Source organism: Emys orbicularis, chromosome 14 (assembly GCF_028017835.1).
Source record: "Emys orbicularis isolate rEmyOrb1 chromosome 14, rEmyOrb1.hap1, whole genome shotgun sequence".
In the NCBI taxonomy this organism is placed as follows: domain Eukaryota; kingdom Metazoa; phylum Chordata; order Testudines; family Emydidae; genus Emys; species Emys orbicularis.
In genome coordinates, this window is record NC_088696.1 from 895,073 (window position 1) to 912,944 (window position 17,872).

Sequence of the window (17,872 nt, forward strand, 5' to 3'; positions counted from 1 at the left end):
TTTGCAGTTCACCCCATGCTGCAAGGGTCCTGTGCCTCCCTGCACCGGCTGCACAGAGCTCAGCACGCTGTTGCTGCCTGCAGCTCATGCTACCTCCCCCGCTGCACAGAACTGTCTCTCCCTGGCCCAGTTACATGGAGTTCACCCCCCGGCTGGCTGGAGGGTGTTGGGCTGCATCTGAGGTGGGCTCCAGGAGGTGGATGTGCTGATGGGTACCTCGTAGAAGCCCCCTGTATCCCTTCTGCCGGTCCTGTGGGCACCAGCACCCCCGAGCGCAGCCTGCTGGGCGGAGCAGTGAGCGTACCCAAGGGGGTCGCTCGCAGCAGCTTGCCTACCTTCGCTGTTGTGGCTGCTCCCCTGCGGTATCCCGTGAAGACCTGGACCACATACCGGACGTGAGCCCCAGGGTTGCTGTCTGCCAGGACCGTGACCTTCACCTGCAGCCACAGGAGAGAGCACCGGGAGCGCCCACCCCTGAGCAAGGGAGCGAGGCAGGCCTGGCCCCAGCACCCCCATGAGCAGCGCGGGGCAGCAGCCTCTGGCTCAGGTGGAAAGGCCTTTGCCAGGCTCTGGCATGGCCCGCAAGGGGGACCTGCTCCTGTGTGAGCCCGGCTGGCCATGCTGGGGCTGCCTGTGGGCACTTGGGCAGGGGTGCTGGGGCCATGCTTACCCTGCCCCCGCCAGCTGTGTGCTTTCGGCATCCCGGGGCCCCTAGCTGCGTTGTGGCCCACAATGCCTGTGGAGCTGGAGCAAGCACCCCGCGGGCAGGGGGTACCAGCACCGGCTGAGTTCTGGGGTCTGAAACACACCTGTGGCCTCCAGACGCTCCCCAGTTTGGGGTTCCCTTCCTCCGCTGTGCTAGTCAGCAGGGGACCCTCCTCCGCACCTGTGTAGCCACAGCTCCCTTTGGCCCAGCGCCCCCAGCCAGGTCGCCTTACCTTTCTCACATCCACCTGGTCTCTCCTCCATGCCCACACGCCAACAACACCATGGAGCACCAGCAGGCTGGCCAGCAAGGCCACCCCAATCGGGTTGCTGGCCACCTTGCGGAGGAGCTTGCTTGTGTCCTGAATGTCCACCGTCCTGGGCACAACGAAGAAGGAGCTGCCAAAGACGCTGAGGTGGTTGCACAGGCACTGGATGCTGCTGACTGTGCTCTGAGGTCCCACCTGCAAAACAGGCCCCTTGAATCCTGGGCAAGGCCGGCCAGCCAGACCAACCCTGGTGCATGGCGCTGCGCTGGCGGGGCAGGAGGCTGAGCCGGAGCCCCAAGGAGTCTAGGGCTGGGCCACGGCTCCAGCCCTGCGTCGCTGCAGAGAGCAGCGCCTCCTGCAGGACCCAGGAGAGAGGCGTCCCTGCACCCCGCTGGGTGAGCGAACTGCTTGCATACCCTAGCCCCAGGCCCAGCCGGAGGAGGACGTCATCCTGTCCTGCTAGCCCAGGTGGTGAAGCTCAGCATGGCATCATGTTCTCTGGGCATCGCTCTGCGGTGCACAGTCTTGGGAAGGCTTTGGCTGCACCTGCTCCTCTCCAAACACTGCCTGCGCCGTGCTGTGCCTGTGGGTGCCAGCGCCCTGCCCTGCCGGCCCTCAGCTGACGGGACAGCCCCCCGTGTGCCAGACTTTGCTCTTTCACTCGTGTGACCCCATGTGGTGATGCAAGGTGGTGCCAGTGGGTTTGGCACCATCCGTCTCTCACTTTCCTACACAAGCGCCAGCGCTCAGAACTTGTGCGCCCGGCATGTGCTCATGGAGACGGGGCTGGTGGAAAACCTGCCTGCACAATATCATTTCCCAGGTGGCCCCGCTCCCAAGCCCCAGCCCCCAGCCCCGCTTCCCAGCCCCGGCTTCCGGCCCCGCTCCCCAGCCCCAGCTCCAGCTCCTGGCCCCGCTCCCCAGCCCCGGCTCTGCCCCTCAACCCTGCCTCCCAGCCCTGCGCTGAGGTGACTGGCCACCCGGTTCCTCACCTGGCAGCCGTCCTGTCTCCAGGCCTTCCTGTGGTGGTCCCAGAAGTGGCACTGCGTGGCGACAGTGGTGATCGTGTATGTCACGTGGCTTGGCAGCTCTTGCTCCGGGCTCTGCCTTACCACGGCCGTTATGTGGTAGGGGCCTGGGCCGAGCTGCAGCATCGCTGGGGGCAGCACCCAAGTGTAGTTGTCACCTTGGGACAAAGCATCAGTCGCCCAGCTGGGTGGTAAAGAACCCAGCAGGAGGAAGGGCCCGCGCCATTGCAGGGGTGGGGGGGAGGGAGCGGCAGAGGCCAGGGCCGGGTGGAGGGCGGGAGCAGCGGGGGCCCGCATCAGAGAGGCGGGGGGCAGTGGCAGGGGTTCATGCCAGGGATGGGCGGAGGGCGGGAGCAGCGGGGGCCTGCACCAGGGCGGACGGGGGGCAGTGGCAGGGGCTCGTGCCAGGGATGGGAGCAGCGGGGGCACACCTGTGGGGGGCTGGGCTGCTGGGGGCCTTACCAGGGTGCTCCCCGTGGCCTGTGGGCAGGGTGGTGTTGAGGAGAGCGTGGGTGCTGTTGGGCGGGTGCTGGTAGCCCAGGTAGAGCTCGATGGGCAGGGGAACGTCGGGCAGCACACGGACGATCAGGGTGTCTTCCATGGATGTGACGTTCACCTCGATCACAAACTCCTCTGTGCTGACGTTGAGGCCAGTGGGGGACGTCTCTGCACGCTCGTCTCTCCACAGCCGTATCTGCCAGGGAGCGCAGAGGCCTCAGGGCTCTCGGCAGTGGGCGCTCTCATAGCACTGGGCCGGGGGGATGCAGGCTCTGCGTGTCTCTGAGCTGGGCCCCCGCCTCGCAGCCGGGGTACTCCACACACTGCCAGGTGGTGCTGGGCCGTGGGCAGGGCAGGGCAATGGCCAAATAAGCTGGAGACTGAAGGCATAGGCTGGCTTGGGGCGAGCTCAGCCCGTGGGGCAGCCGTACCCTGGGGCTCACAGCCACTCGTGTGACCCCAGCCATTTGGCAATGCAAGGCGGTGCCAGTGGGTTTGGCACTGTCCATCTCTCACATCCCTACACAAGTGCCAGCGCTCAGAACTCATGCGACCATAGGGTGGCCAGGTGCCTGGTTTTCAACCGGAAAGTCCAGTTGAAAAGGGGACCTGACAGTGTCTGGTCAGAGCTACTGACAGACACCCAAAGTCCGGTTACTGTGGGTAGGGTGACCAGATGTCCCGATTTAATAGGAACAGTCCCGATTTTTGGGTCTTTTTTTTATATACACTCCTATTACCCCCCACCCCCTGTCCCGATTTTTCACATTTGCTGTTTGGTCACCCTAACTGTGGGTGGGGAGAAGGGGAGGTGCTGGGTCATCACCTGCGCCAGCCCCTACTCAGCCGGGGCCGCCTCCTACCTGCTTTGGGTGGCTGTAGCTCCCAGCCCTGGCTCCCCAGGCGAGTGGGGAGGGGAAGCAGTGAGCGACAGGGGAGGGGAGAAGAGGAGAAAATGGGGGATGGGGACTTTGGGGGAAGAGGTGAGGCAGTGGTGGGGCCGCAGGGGGAAAAGGCAGGGCAGGAGAGATTCCAGCACTCCTGCTGGAGTGTTGACCGGTTTTTAAATATTACCAAGTTGGCAACCCTACGTGCCTGGCATGTGCTCACGGAGACGGGGCTGTTGGAAAACCTGCCTGCACAATGGCATTTCCCAGGTGGCCCTGCTCCCCGGCTCTCGGCCCCGCGCCCCACTCCCCAGTCCCCAGCCCTGGCTCTCGGCCCCACTCCCCGGCCCTGGCTTTCGGCCCCACTCCCCAGCCCTGGCTCTCGGCCCCACTCCACGGCCCTGGCTCTCAGCCCTGCTCCCCGGCTCTCGGCCCCACTCTCCAGCCCCGGCCCCACTCCCCAGCCCTGGCTCTCGGCCCCACTCCCCTCCCCCGGCCCCGCTCCCCAGCCCCGGCTCCCGGCCCCACTCCCCGGCCCTCAGCCCTGCTCCCCGCCCCCCACTTTCAGCCCCGCTCCCCGGCTCTCAGTCCCGCTCCCTGGCTCCCGGCCCCACTCTCCAGCCCCGGCCCCACTCCATGGCCCCGGTTCCCGGCCCCGCTCCCCAGCCTCAGCTCCCAGCCCTGCGTAGGTGACTAGCTGCCCAGTTGAAATGCACCTCAATGTCCTCGGGTAAGTCCTGCACCTCGATAGATTCCTTGTTGGCGGTGAGGAAGATGTTCCCAACGCTCCTGATCTCCTTCCCGTCCAGGTGCTTGAAGGGGTTGACTGCCAGGACTGTTACCTAGAGCACCAAGAGCCTGAGCTGCTGGCCCCATTGCCACGGGACTTACAGCCCCAGGATGGCCCTTCCTCCGGGTTTGAGGGCAAATGTGAGCAGTGGGCCGCACCAGGGGCCACGCCGGGACTCTAGCCCAGATCAGCAGGTCAGGAGGCTGGAGACCTGCCCAAGGGGTGCGCTCCAGGCCACACATTCCCTCTGGGGCACCTGGCAGTGACCACTGTCGGTAGAAAGGATACTGGGCTAGACGGCCCAGTGGTCTGATCCAGCATGGCCGTTCTTATGTTCTGTTCACACAGACACACTGGGCAGGGCACCAGGCTATGCGGGACGCCTGCAGAGGCCTCTGGGACCCAGCAGCTGAAGTGTGTGTGTGTGTGGGGGTGTTAGGGAGGAAATGGGCTGTGACGTTGGCAGGCCAGGTGCCAGCTCTCGCCAAGCTCCCAGGGTCTCAGTTGAACGCTGGCGATTCCCTAGCTGGGAGCAGTCTGGCTCCCCGGGCTGTATAGAGATTAGAATGGGTTTAGTGTTTAGACTAGGGCTGTTGATTAATCACAGTTAACTCACGCGATTAACTCAAAAAAATTAATTGCGATTAAAAAAATTAATCGCAGTTTTATTCACACTGTTAAACAATAGAATACCAATTGAAATTTATTAAATATTTTTCGATGTTTTTCTACTTTTTCAAATATATTTGATTTCAATTACAGCACAGAATACAAAGTGTACACTGCTCACTTTACATTATTATTTTTTATTACAAATATTTGCACTGTAAAAATGATAAACAAAAGAAATAGTATTTTTCAATTCACCTCATACAAGTACCATAGTGCAATCTCTTTATCATGAAAGTACAACTTACAAATGTAGATCTTTTTTGTTACATAACTGCACTCAAAAACAAAACAAGGTAAAACTTCAGAGCCTACAAGTCCACTCAGTCCTACTTCTTGTTCAGTCAATCACTGAGACAAACAAGTTTGTTTACATTTACAGGAGATAATGCTTCCTGCTTCTTATTTACAATGTCACCTGAAAGTGAGAACAGGCATTCGCATGGCACTTTTGTAGCCAGTGTTGCAAGGTATTTACATGCCAGATATGCTAAACATTTGTATGCCCCTTCATGCTTCGGCCACCATTCCAGAGGACATGCTTCAATGCTGATGATGCTCATTAAAAAAATGATGCATTAATTACATTTATGACTGAACTCCTTGGGGGAAAATTGTATGTCTCCGGCTCTATTTTACCCGCATTCTGCCATATATGTCATGTTATAGTCTCGGTTGATGACTCAGCACATGTTGTTCATTTTAAGAACACTTTCACAGCAGATTTGACAAAACACAAAGAAGGTACCAATGTGAGAGTTCTAAAGATAGCGACAGCACTTGACCCAAGGTTTAAGATTCTTAAATGCCTTCCAAAATCTGAGAGGGACGAGGTGTGGCGCATGCTTTCAGAAGTCTTAAAAGAGCAACACTCCGATGCGGAAACTACAGAACGTGAACCAACAAAAAAAAAAATCAACCTTCTGCTGGTGGCATCTGACTCAGATGATGAAAATGAACATGTGTCGGTCCGCACTGCTTTGGATTGTTATCGAGCAAAACCCGTCAACAGCATGGACACATGACTCCTGGAATGGTGGTTGAAGCATGAAGGGATATATGAATTTTTAGCGCATCTGGCATGTAAATATCTTGCGACACTGTCTACAAAAGTGCCATGAGAACGCCTGTTCTCACTTTCAGGTAATATTGTGAACAAGAAGCGGACAGCATTATCTCCCGTAAATGTAAACAAACTTGTTTGTCTGAGCGATCAGCTGAACAGAAATAGGACTGAGTGGGCTGGTAGGCTCTAAAGTTTTACATTGTTTTATTTTTGAATGCAGTTATTTTTTTGGTATATAATTCTACATTTGTAAATTCAACGTTCATGATAAAGAGATTGCACTATAGTACTTGCATTAGGTGAACTGAAAAAATACTATTTCTTTTGTTTTTTTACAGTGCAAATATCTGTAATCAAAAATAAATATAAAGTGAGCACTATACACTTTGTATTCTGTGTTATAATTGAAATCAATATATTTGAAAATGTAGAAAACATCCATAAAGATTTAAATAAATGGTATTCTATTATTGTTTAACCATGCCATTAATCGCAATTAATTTTTTTAATCGCTTGACAGCCCTAGTTTAGACTTTGCTGAATGCTTGTGAGCAGCTGCCTGCATCAGCGCTCCTCTCCACGTACAGCACCGCACTAGCACTCAGTGAAGACGTGACCTACGCTGACGGGCCAGCTTCTCCACCTCCCCAGGAGGCGCTGGCTGTGTCCCACCCACATTCTGCTGGCTGCACCTGGGGTTAGGTCAGTGTAACGATGTTGCTGAGTGCCGTAGCTAAGTCTGTAAAAAGCAACAAGGAGTCCTGTGGCACCTTATAGACTGAGGCCTGGTCCCCACTAAGCCCCCACTTCGGACTAAGGTACGCAAATTCAGCTACGTTAATAACGTAGCTGAATTCGAAGTACCTTAGTCCGAACTTACCGCGGGTCCAGACGCGGCAGGCAGGCTCCCCCGTCGATGCCGCGTACTCCTCTCGCCGAGCTGGAGTACCGGCGTCGACGGCGAGCACTTCCGGGATCGATCCCAGAACATCGATTGCCTGCCGCCGGACCCTCCGGTAAGTGTAGACGTACCCACAGACGTATTGGAGCATAAGCTTTCGTGGGTGAATACCCACTTCGTCAAGCTAAGTCTGTAGTGTAAAGCAGGGCTAAATCTCACTTATACCAGCTGTAGCCCACGTTGTAAGGGACTATCTGAGCAGTTGTATTGTGAGCCTCTGTGACTGCATAAACCACCAGCCAGGAGAGAGACAGAAAGTGTTACGCCCTGCCCAAAAAGAATAGACCATGGATACCATGGACCGTTGAGGAATTGGTACGGTCAACAAGAGGACAAAAGACTTTTGTTGTTATTCTACCTCCTCCCTGTGAAGATGAGTCATGCAAGGGACTCCTCGCGTCAGCTGAGCTTTGCAGCCAAAAGCATGTGGGAAGATGCGACTGAAACCTGTAACAAGATCTGATGAGCTCTATGCTACTCGGACTCTGGGAGAAAGGTTTCTAAGCATACGCAAGAGATTCCCCAGGGCTTAGGTTGGCTTAGCCCTAAGGACATATGGACCTTGCTGATTTTAGAATCTTCGATTGCCTTTTGAAACTGAAGATTGTAACTTGTGTGCATCTCTGCTGACCCTGCTTTAACCTTGTAAATAACCCTCTCGTTTCCTTTGCCTGTTTAATAAAGCTTCATATAGCTTATGACAGGATTGGCTGCAGGTTCTGTCTTTGGTGTGAGATCTGAGGTGCAATTGACCTGGGGTAAGTGACTGGTCCTTTGGGACTGGCAGCAGCTTGAATATTGCTGTGATTCTTGGTGGAAGGGACCAGCCGTCACAAAGGAGTGCCCAGGGGGACTGTCTGTGACCCCATGGTAAGGCTGTGCTGGTGCCTGAGGAAATCACACTTGATACTTGGTTGGTGAAATCTAAGCACAGACCTCACAGCCAGTTTGTGCCCTGGTTCCTAGCAGGCTGCCCTGAGGTTGGCATGCATGCTGTGGCGTCGCTGCAGGTAGCATCACAGGGAACCCTGCACAATGAGCTGACAGAGGCTCTAACTCTATGGGCAGATGCTTGCTGGGGAGGGGAGAGCAGCGCTGCAGTCTCTTTGGACTGCCCTGCAGGCCAGGCTGTGTTGCTTTGGGCTGTAAGGGTCCAGAGGAATGCAGGCAGTGCTTTCTGCAGCTAGCTGCCCTCTCTGTGCCCAGCAGGGCCTGCCTAGCACCCAGGGCTGGGCCCGACGAGGGGAGCTGCAGCCGTCAGCACTGCCTGCCCACTTACCCGGACCTGCACGCGGGGGTGTTTACTCAGCAGCACTCCCCAGGCAGAGGATGACGGGAAGGCCAGCATCAGAGGCACTGGCTGAGCCAGGTGGTACGAGCTCCGGGGCAAAGTGGAGGCGTTGCGGCTAGGGAAAGGGAGGGACAGGGTTAATACACTGCAGCTGCCCTTGCCCCCTAGGCGCAGAGCTGTTCAGCTCGTTACCTGCTCAGCATCGTGCTGGCCACGGGAGAGGTCACTGTTACAGACGACTCCACAGCGCAGCTGCCCTCCCAGAGCACCGTCTGTATCGCCGTGAGCGCAGCCATGGTGTTCTCCAGCGCCTCCGTCAGCTGCAGCAGACAGGGCGTGTCACCACAGGCCCAATGGGACAAGGGGCTTCTGCTGCTCCCCCAGGGCAGAAGGGCCCCCAGAGCGCGGCTTCCAGCTCAGTGAGGGCAGCCCGGCAGCAAGCCCTGGGGACTAAGGCTGCCTGCAGGGAGGCCAGGGAAGAGGCAATCCTGCCGCGGGGACAGGCCTGAGAAATGCCGAGCCCCAGAGAGGAGCGTAGGCTCCGGCTCATGCAATGGGGGCGAGGGCTGCCTCAATTAGGGTGGCCAGGTGTCCAGTTTTTGACCAGAAAGTCCAGTTGAAAGGGGACCTGTGCAGTGTCCGGTCAGTACTGCTGACTGGACAGCAAATGTCCAGTTACCGTAGTGACCACAATTGGCCTCTGCCACCAGGAGGGCAGGAAGAGCAGCTGCTGCTGAAGGAGGCGGGATCCTGACAGCGTACGGCGCTTGAGGAGCCCATCCCAACTTCTCAGCGTCCGGGACCTCAGTTCTCTCCGGCCCCTCGCTCCAGAGACAGACACCCAGGACCGGCTCCAGGCACCAGCCGAGCAAGCTGGTGCTTGGGGCGGCAGATTGAACGAGGCGGCATTCTGCCCAATCCTAGGGCGGCACGGCCGCTTTTTTTTGTTTGTTTGTTCCGCTCCGGCCGCCCTGTAGGGGGCGGCGGCGTGGAGGACGGGAGCGCCCTGCAGCAAGCCTGGCAGGGCAGCCCGCGTCCTTCCCTCCCCACCGACCGGAGTGGTGCAGAGCCCTCCCGGCAGGGGGCACGGCGGGAGGGGCCGCCCCCCTTCTCTCTCTCTCCCCCCCGCTCCCTCCGGAAGTCCCTCTGCACCCTGGCTCTGGCCGCGCCGCAGGTTTATTTATTTATTTATTTATTTTGCTTTGCTGTTCTGGCCGCCGCGGGTTTTTTTTTTTTTTTTTTTGCTTGGGGCGGCCAGAAAGCCAGAGCCGGCCCTGCAGACACCCCTGCCCCGCTGCGCCCCAGTTGGGCAGGCAGGCAGGCTCCGCATCAGCTCCTCCCACCCCGGCTCTGCAGGTGGTGGGTGAGTCCCGGGGGAGGGGAGCGTAAGCGACAAGGGGCCTGTAGTGTTCGGTTTTGAAAAAACAGAAAGTTGGCAAAAACAGAAAGTGCAGGAGCCAGGCTGAGTTTGGGGTCGCTGGGCCCCAAAGAACCTGAAGAGAGCAGGGACTAGACCCTCCTCCCCTTCCCCAGACCCTGCCCAGGCCGGGTGTGCCCTCCGCACCTCCCCAGGCCGACCCGAGTCCCACCTGGTTCCGGGCCCAGTGCGACGTGGGCGTGCTGCTGTCCATGGCCGTCAGGAGGTGGCTGAAGGACTGGAAGAGCGAGGTGGCGGCGGGTGTGCTGGCGTTGGAGCCACTGCTGTTGCTGAGGAGCGGTGCCTGCAGGAGCTGAATGCTCAGAAACAGGAGCGACTCACTGGCCTCTCTCTGGGGATATCAAGCCCTGGAGAGGTCAGTGGGCTGCCAGGCGAGGCAGAGAGGAGCTCACGGTGTGACCTGCCTGGCCTGGGCATTCCCGACGCCTCTCCCCACGGGCAGCTCTGAGCGCTCGGCCCCTGCAGCAGAGTGGTGGGGACAGTGCTCAGCCTGGCCAGTGTGGGGCCGTCGCCCTGCTCAGCTAGGAGACAACGCTGCTCCTAGAGCCGTTCTGGCACTCAGACAATCCCCAGGGGCCGCAGGCACTGCATGGCAGCCTACCCCTTCCTGGCACCCTTGCCACCTGTCTCTGCTCTTCCCCTCTAGCTGCCCAGCTGCCCAGCCCGCCCTCCGGCTACCTGGGCTGCCTCTGAGAGCAGGCTGGTGGCCTGTGTCAGGCGCTGGAGGGTGTGGCAGGCTCTCTGCAGTGCTGGCAGATGGTGGAGAGTTCGGATGGCCTGGTTGAATTGTCTCATTGTTTCCTCCATGGCCTGTGAGGAAGCGAGCGTGTGATCAAAGCTGGCACCAGGAGCCTCCTGCTCTCTGCCAGCGAGGGGACGCAGGCTCTGCCCTTGGGGTGGGACCCTGGGCAAGCTGGGAAGGGAGCTCAGCTCCATGTCTGCCGCTGCCGGCGGCGCTTCATTTAACGCTGACAGCGGGATCAGCGCTGCTTATGTCTGGGTGTCTTGGGAGCAAAGAATGAGCTGAGAAAAGCTGCTACCATGAGCCCAAAGCTCAGCTCCATGGTGCCCATGGAGCTCTGGGGCCTGGGAACAGGTGTCACAAGGCATGGGGCAGGCAGCCCCAGGCAGTCTCTGGGCCAGGAGAGGGTGTGAGGGAAGCGGGCTGATCTGTCTGGGGCTGGCTGGACTCTGCAGAGCCCCAGCAGGGCGGGTGGCAGATGCCACCAGGCTCAGCCCATCTACCCAGCAAGGGGCACGGCTGGGTTCGGCTAGTGATGCTGCTGGGCAGAGCCAGTGCACTGGTCCCGGATCTCCTTGGTGAGGTGCAGCTGTCCCGGTCAGCGCGCGCGGTAACGGAGCCCGAGAACTGGAATGAGGGGCAGCTCCCAGTCAGCGCGTCTGGGTGTGTCCAGGCTTGTGTTTGAGGTAGGGTTGCCAAGTGTCCAGTTTTCAACCAGAACGCCCGGTCAAAAAGGGACCCTGGCAGCTCCGGTCAGCACTGCCGACCGAACTGTCAAAAGTCCGGTCAGCAGCACAGCGGGGCTAAGGCAGGCTCCCTGCCTGCTCTGGATCTGCACAGCTCCCGGAAGCGGTGACATGTCCCTGCAGCCCCTAGGCGCAGGGGCCAGGGAGCTTCACGTGCTGGCCCCGCCCCAAGCACCGGCTCTGCAGCTCCCATTGGCCAGGCACCACAGCCAATGGGAGCTGCAGGGGTGGCACCTGCGGGCATGAGCAGCACGCACCGTGCAGAGCTGCCTGGCTGTGCCTCCGCCTAGAGGCCGGACATGGCGGCCGCTTCCGAGAGCAGCACTGAGGCAGGGCAGGCAGGGAGCCTGCCTTAGCCCCGCTGCGTCGCCGCCCAGGAGCCGCCTGAGGTAAGTGCTGCCTGGCTGGAGCCTGCAGCCCGCACCCCCTCCCACACCTTGAACCCCCTGCCCCAGCCCTGAGCCCCCTCCTGCACCCCAAACTCCTCATCCATGGCCCCACCCCAGAGCCTGCACCCCCAGCTGCAGCCCACATCCCCTCCCACACCCCAACCCCTTGCCCCAGCCCAGTGAAAGTGAGTGAGGTTGGGGCCGGGGAGAGCAAGTGATGGAGGGGCTGGAGTGAGTGGGGGCGGGGCCTAAGCGAAGGGGCGGGGCCTAAGCGAAGGGGCGGGGCCGGGGTATTCCGTTTTATGGCAACCCTAGTTTGAGGAGAAGACAACCGGTCCCCCGAGCCTTGTGTCTCTGGGGCCAGCTCAGCTCCATGGGGCTGCCCTGCCCTTGAAGGGACCAGGCCAAGGCATCAAAGCCAACCCCCCACTTCAATTCCTGGGACCGCAAATGCACCTCCCGCGGGTCAGGCCATTGCGCTTCCATTTCCAGAGCAGCGAGTGGCGACACGCTCCTGGCAGCCCGCAGAGACCTTCGCAGCTGAGAGGGCCGGGCCGGTGAGGGCCCCGTCAGCTGGACTGTGCAAAGGACAGAGACTGGCAGCCTGCTAGGGCCCCACAGCCAGGAGAGGGGGGACGTTAAACAACCCAAGCCCCCAGCACCTGATCCCAGGGTGCCCCTTGAGGGCCCACAGAAACAGAGCGAATGCCCCAGGAGCCTGGCGTGCCCTCTTACCTGAATGGCCCTCTCCGAGGAGGCTTCCTGGAGCAAAGTCCAAGGGTTCACTGTAAATGGGTCCAGGTTAGGGTCCTGCAGGGTGGTGGCTGTTCCTGTGGAGAATGGCTGCAGAGGGGCCCCCAGAGTGGCTGTCTGCGTGGCAGGCCTCGGTGTGACTGGCTGTGTGGCAGGTCTCTGTGTGGCTAGCTGCGTGGCAGGCCCCTGCGTGGCAGGCTCCTGTGTGGCTGGCTGCATGCCAGGCCTTCGAGTGGCTGGCTGCATATCAGGCCCCGGCATAGTAGGACCCAGTGTGGCTGGCTGCGTGGCAGGTCTCTGTGTGGCTAGCTGCGTGGCAGGCTCCTGCGTGGCAGGGCCTCGTGTGGCAGGCTGCGTGGCAGGCTCCCGTATGGCTGGCTGCGTGGCAGGTCCCGGCGTGATTTGCTGTGTGGCTGGCTGCCTGCCAGGCCATCGAGTGGCTGGCTGCATAGCAGGCCCCAGCATAGTAGGACCCAGTGTGGTTGGCTGCGTGGCAGGCCCTTGCGTGGCTGGCTGTGTGGTTAGCTGCGTGGCAGGCCCTGGCACGGCAGGTGCTGCTGTACCTGCGGTTGTCTGGGTTCCGTTGCACATATTTTTCCTGCAGGAATGCGTCTGCTCGGAGGCAGAGAAGAGGTTAGGGGGCAACAATGTGTCTCTCGTTGAAAAACAGGCACTGCCTCTGTGGGGCTGTTCCCTTCCCTCACACCCCCCCGCCCATCAGCACAGCCATCCCCAGCACAGGGGAGGGGCGTGCGATCCTGTACCCCACGCACACCTGCCCATTCACATAGCCCAGCAATCCCAGTGTCAGGCACCGGGGGCTGACTACTCACCGGCCAGGCCGTGGCTGCGTCTCTGCGCTGCACGAGGTGCCCTGCTGAGGAAAGAAGGAAGCTCAGACAGAATCGAGCCAGTTTCCCTCCAGCTGAGCTCCCAAAACCAGGGGGGTCGAACGCCCGGCCTGGAGCTGTGCCCCAGCTCTGGAGCGTGCACCCGCCCGTGTGGCAGGAGGAGGTGGCCGCGGGCTCTAACTGCTCACTGCTGGGCCCTCACATGCCTGCACGTGTTGTTCTGCACAGCCCGGTCCCAGGGCTGTGTTGTGGGGCAGGCAGGGCTACAGCGCTGGGCCTGGAGCTCAGCTTGGGCAGCCAGGGCTCTGCGTAGGATGGTGGGAAAGGCTCGCAGCTCACTGCTAGACCCTCACAGAGGCCTGCACTGGGGACATGTTGGCTCACCCTGTCTGGCTGTGCACTTAGTAGCAAGGCCCCTGGGGTGCTTCGGACAGGGAGGACTGGGTGGAAATTTGCAGTGTTTGCTCCCCTGCAGCCACCGTGCCTGCCAAAGGAGGGGCAGGGTCTCCTGGCTGTGCCATGGCACAGAGCGCTGTGTGCATGGCAGTGAGCTCAGGGCCGGCTGGCACCAGGCGGGGACCCAGCCCAGGGCAGACACCTTGAGAGCTGACGGGGCTCCTGTGCCTGGCAATCTCCAGCACCCGCCCAAAGACCAGCCCTCATGCACCCTGGCCAGCGCCACCCATGGGCACAGCAGCTGAGCCCACACCCTAGAGTCCTCTTGCTGAAGCCATTCCTCGCCGAGTCCCAGCAGACAGGGCCGTGGGGCGATGGCCCTCGAGACAGACTGTCCCAGTGGCTCGGGCAGAAATGTCCTTACCTGCGGCGGGCCTGGTGTCTGTGCCAGTCCCCACGGCCGGCCTGGTGGCTGTGCCAGTCCCCGCGGCCGGTCTGGTGGCTGTGCCGGTCCCCGCAGCCGGTCTGGTGGCTGTGCTGGTCCCCGCGGCTGGCCTGGTGTCCTCCTGTGAGGTTTCTCTCTTGCTCTCCCCAGTCTGCTGAGCGGCGTGCGAGTCCCTCTCAGGGGAGGGATCTGTGGAGAGCTCGGCATAGAGATGAGTGTTGAACGTGGCCTGCACCGCCCTAGCCCAGCTGTAATTTTGGGGCTCTGGGCCTCTGGCCCCGTTTCTGTGGCTAATCGCTGAGTTATTTAGTATTCGGCCCTGGGAGCCTTTCAGGAGCCAACACTGAATAACCACGAAACCCACCCGCCCTCCAGGCAAGGCCTCCAGGCGCCATGGCAAGGCCGTGAGGGGACCATGGGGCAGACCAGACGTTCCCAGCCTGCTCCATGGCGCCTCCTCAGGGAGCGGGAATCTCCTGGGGCCGGGGGCCTGGCTCCTCTGCCCAGCCCGTCTCTTCGCTGCCAAGAGCTGATGGGAGCCGGTTGCTGGGCTGCCGCGGGGCTGGGGTGGGAGTGGGGAGGGGGGAGGGGAGCGGGAGCACCAGCTGTGTGGCGATGCCACAGACATGTCCCGGCCTGGACTCCGGCCATGGTGGGCGAGTCTATCCATTGAGCTCATTCTGTGGAACTCCCTCCCCCACCAGGCTGTGGCTCATTTCCCAGCACCCTGTACTGGTCGGACCTGCCCAGGCCCGCGGGGGGAGCCAAGGGCCCCACCCATGTGCAGCTTCCCCACCCTCCTCGTTGCACAGGCGAGCCAGCCAGGCACCGCACGGGGCAGCACAGGACCCTGGCAGGCTACTGCCCCTCACCCCCATGGCGCCACAGGGAGGGGGCCTGTCCCAGGCCAGCGCACCCTCCCCACCCAACTCAGCCCCGCTTGCATAACGGTGGCCTGGGGCGTGTGCATCAGCCCCTCACGTAACGCCCGGGCCGTCCGGCTCAGCCCCGCTCACGTAACGCCCGGGCTGTCCAGCTCAGCCCCGCTCACGTAACGCCCAGGGCATCCGGCTCAGCCCCGCTCACGTAATGCCCGGGCCGTCCGGCTCAGCCCCGCTCACGTAACGCCCGGGCCGTCCGGCTCAGCCCCGCTCACGTAACGCCCGGGCCGTCCGGCTCAGCCCCGCTCACGTAACGCCCGGGCCGTCTGGCTCAGCCCCGCTCACGTAACGCTCGGGGCGTCTGGCTCAGCCCCAGCTCCCAGCCAGCACTCACCGAACTGGCAGATGAAATGTAGCTCCTGCGCACACGTGTCCCTCCTGGACCTGATGGCGCCTGAGTCCCTGATGATGTAACTGCACCCGGCAGGGGAGGGGGTGACAGCTGCGTCCGCCCCGTGGGCAGAGAAGCCTGTGGGAGAGACGCGGGGAGCAATGAACCTGGGGCAGGCGGCCCTGCGGGGAATTCTCACTGGTGCAGGGAGCCAGGTGCGCGCCGCATCGCTCAGCTCTGGGCATCGTGCATGGCTGCAGAGCTCAGCCTGCGCGGGGCATGCGCCCAGTGAGTGGGCTGGCAGGCAGGGCAGGGACTGGCGTTTCCCCAGTGAGCAGTGCTGGCCCCACCTAGCAGCGTGGCCTCGAGCTGCCCCATGTCACGCCAGGCAGGGTGCTCCCAGGAATCCCTGGCTGAGCGCTGAGGCTATGTCTACACAGCCAGCAGCGCTTTGTCTCAGGCAGGAGCTCGAGCTCTGAAACCCAGGCTCTAGCCCGAGGCTCTAGCGCTGGGACAGGCGGAGGGCATTGTGCCTGGGAGCCGCCCCTGAGCACCGCTGGGGCCGGCCAGCCTTGTGGAACGGCAAGGGAGAGGGGTAAGGGAGGCCGAGAATGAGCCCCTGCAAAGCCCTCCTCCCAGCACAGAGAGGGGCAGCAAGTCCCAGGACCCCTCGCCCCCACCTGGGTTCTTTTCACCTGGATGCTCTCGCAGGCCGACCCACCACTTCTCCCCTTCCGCCAGGCAGTGGCTCAGGAGGGCCTGTGTCTCTGGGTTCCAGGGGTGCGCCAGGCACCCGCCATTGGCCTGGCACCAGGCCTGGGCTCCCCAGAAGCTGTTCCGGAGCTGGACGAACTTGTAGCAGACATCTCCCATGCGTGGTTGGTGCCCGGGGCACCTCGAGGCAGGCCCAGCTTGGGTAACGCTTGCCAAACAGAACCAAAGCCACATCCCTGATGATAGTCGCATGGTGCCGGTGGCTCCGGCTGCCCGTCCTGCCCTTTATACAAGCCCGGTGCTTTTGTCCCAGGTCCAAGCCGAGTACTGAAACAAACCCGCCCAGCTCGGGTTCCCACCCCAGGGCTGCCGAGCAAACAGAGAGAGGCGAGTGCGTCCCACCTGCCTGCCCAGGCAGGGCCATCGAGACCGGGGGCTGTTTGCAGAGAAGGGTGAGGCGATTGCTGGGCCCCGGCGTGGCTGTGGGACACAAAGGAGAGCGGCGGATGCACTGTTCCCATGCAGGGCACAGGGAGCTGAACACCTGCTGGGGCTGGACTGGCAGCCTGCCCTTGGAGAGGGAACCCGCAGGGTGGCGGGGAGGAGGATGGGCCCAGTGTTTCTATGGCGTGATGTGAGATTCACACACAGGGACATGGGGCCCACTCTGGCTGACCGGCTGCGTGACAAGGCCAGAGGGGCTGCGCCCCCCAAGTCCCCAGGATGCCAGCACTGAGCCCCTGCCTGGGGCTGAGCTGGAAGCATCTCATCTAGAAAGACACGGCCTTGATTTAGGAACCCAATGAGGTCTTTGCAATGAGAATCGGGGAGCCCCACACTGGGCTGGGGCTGGGGGCGCTGGGCCTGCTGCCTGCCCAGCTGGGGGTGAGGGAGAACTGGAGGGCACTTTTGGAACTAGGGCTGGGCTGGGGATCCCTGGGGCTGGGCTGCAGGCAGGGCTGGCACGGGGGCACCGGGGTAGGGCTGGGGGCCCTGGGGCTGGGCTGGGGGCAGAGGGGCTGGGCTGCAGGCAGGGCTGGACTGGGGGCCTTGGGGCTGGGCTGGGGGCCCTGGGGCTGGGCTGGGGGCACCGGGGTAGGGCTGCAGGCAGGGCTGGACTTGGGGCTGGGCTGGGGGCCCTGGGGCTGGGCTGGGGGCACCGGGGTAGGGCTGCAAGCAGGGCTGGACTGGGGGCCCTGGGGCTGGGGGCACAGGGGCTGGGCTAGGGGCCCTGGGGCTGGGCTGCAGGCAGGGCTGGCACGGGGGTAGGGCTGGGGGCACAGGGGCTGGGCTGGGGGCACCGGGGTAGGGCTGGGGGCCCTGGGGCTGGGCTGCAGGTGGGGCTGGGCAGCGAGAGCTCACTCAGCAGGCAGTGGAAAGGGGACAGTTACTGCCAGACAGTTGAACCGTTTCAGCTAATCCAGGGTTCTCCTCTTGGATCCTGGGGCCTCCCACTGGGCCCAGCTTCACGCTGCGGGCGTGATGGGCAGGTTCATCTCAGCCAATTATGCAGCATCCTCCGTGTAAATAGCGACCTCTGCCCAGGGAGCACTGCCAGCTGTGCCCACTTAGTATGCGGGGAGCCCGTGTTCCTGTGCCAGAAATGTGCCAGCTGGAGCCAGACCCACGCCCCCAGAAGGGAGCCACAGCCTGGCTGGGCAGCCCGCGGGGCCGTTGCCATGGGAGAGCTGCAGGCAGGGAGTGCCCCCCCCTCCCGAAGGCCGGTGTGTGCCCCAAGCTCCCCAGCACAGCCAGGCTCAGCGCAGGTGGGCACTGCTGCTGGGCTCAGGGCTTGGCTGCATGGGCCACTGGCCCCAGGATATGCCTGGCGTGAGTTCAAACCAACGGCACCAGGCAAGGACTGCAGAGCTACCTCGGCGTACGAGTGGCTTGTGGCAGCACAGTTACACCTGCTCATGGTTTGGGGTGCAGGCTGCCCCGAGGCTACGGTGGGGAGAGACG

The 17,872-nt window shown here is 61.7% G+C and overlaps 1 protein-coding gene across 1 annotated transcript in view; it reads right to left on the reverse strand.

Moving 5' to 3' along the window:
* Positions 1–16,069, reverse strand: part of PKD1L3 (polycystin 1 like 3, transient receptor potential channel interacting) — a 35,583-nt gene extending 19,514 nt beyond the window's left edge. The window contains exons 1-13 of the mRNA XM_065416772.1: positions 15,877–16,069; positions 15,200–15,334; positions 13,904–14,113; positions 12,215–12,309; positions 10,281–10,412; positions 9,754–9,933; positions 8,357–8,484; positions 8,153–8,279; positions 4,104–4,229; positions 2,465–2,696; positions 1,967–2,160; positions 939–1,169; positions 336–437 (exon numbers count right to left, since the gene is read on the reverse strand). Coding sequence (XP_065272844.1) covers positions 336–437; positions 939–1,169; positions 1,967–2,160; positions 2,465–2,696; positions 4,104–4,229; positions 8,153–8,279; positions 8,357–8,484; positions 9,754–9,933; positions 10,281–10,412; positions 12,215–12,309; positions 13,904–14,113; positions 15,200–15,334; positions 15,877–16,069 — 2,085 coding nt within the window. The remainder of the gene's footprint in view (positions 1–335; positions 438–938; positions 1,170–1,966; positions 2,161–2,464; positions 2,697–4,103; positions 4,230–8,152; positions 8,280–8,356; positions 8,485–9,753; positions 9,934–10,280; positions 10,413–12,214; positions 12,310–13,903; positions 14,114–15,199; positions 15,335–15,876) is intronic.
* Positions 16,070–17,872: the final 1,803 nt, after the last annotated feature.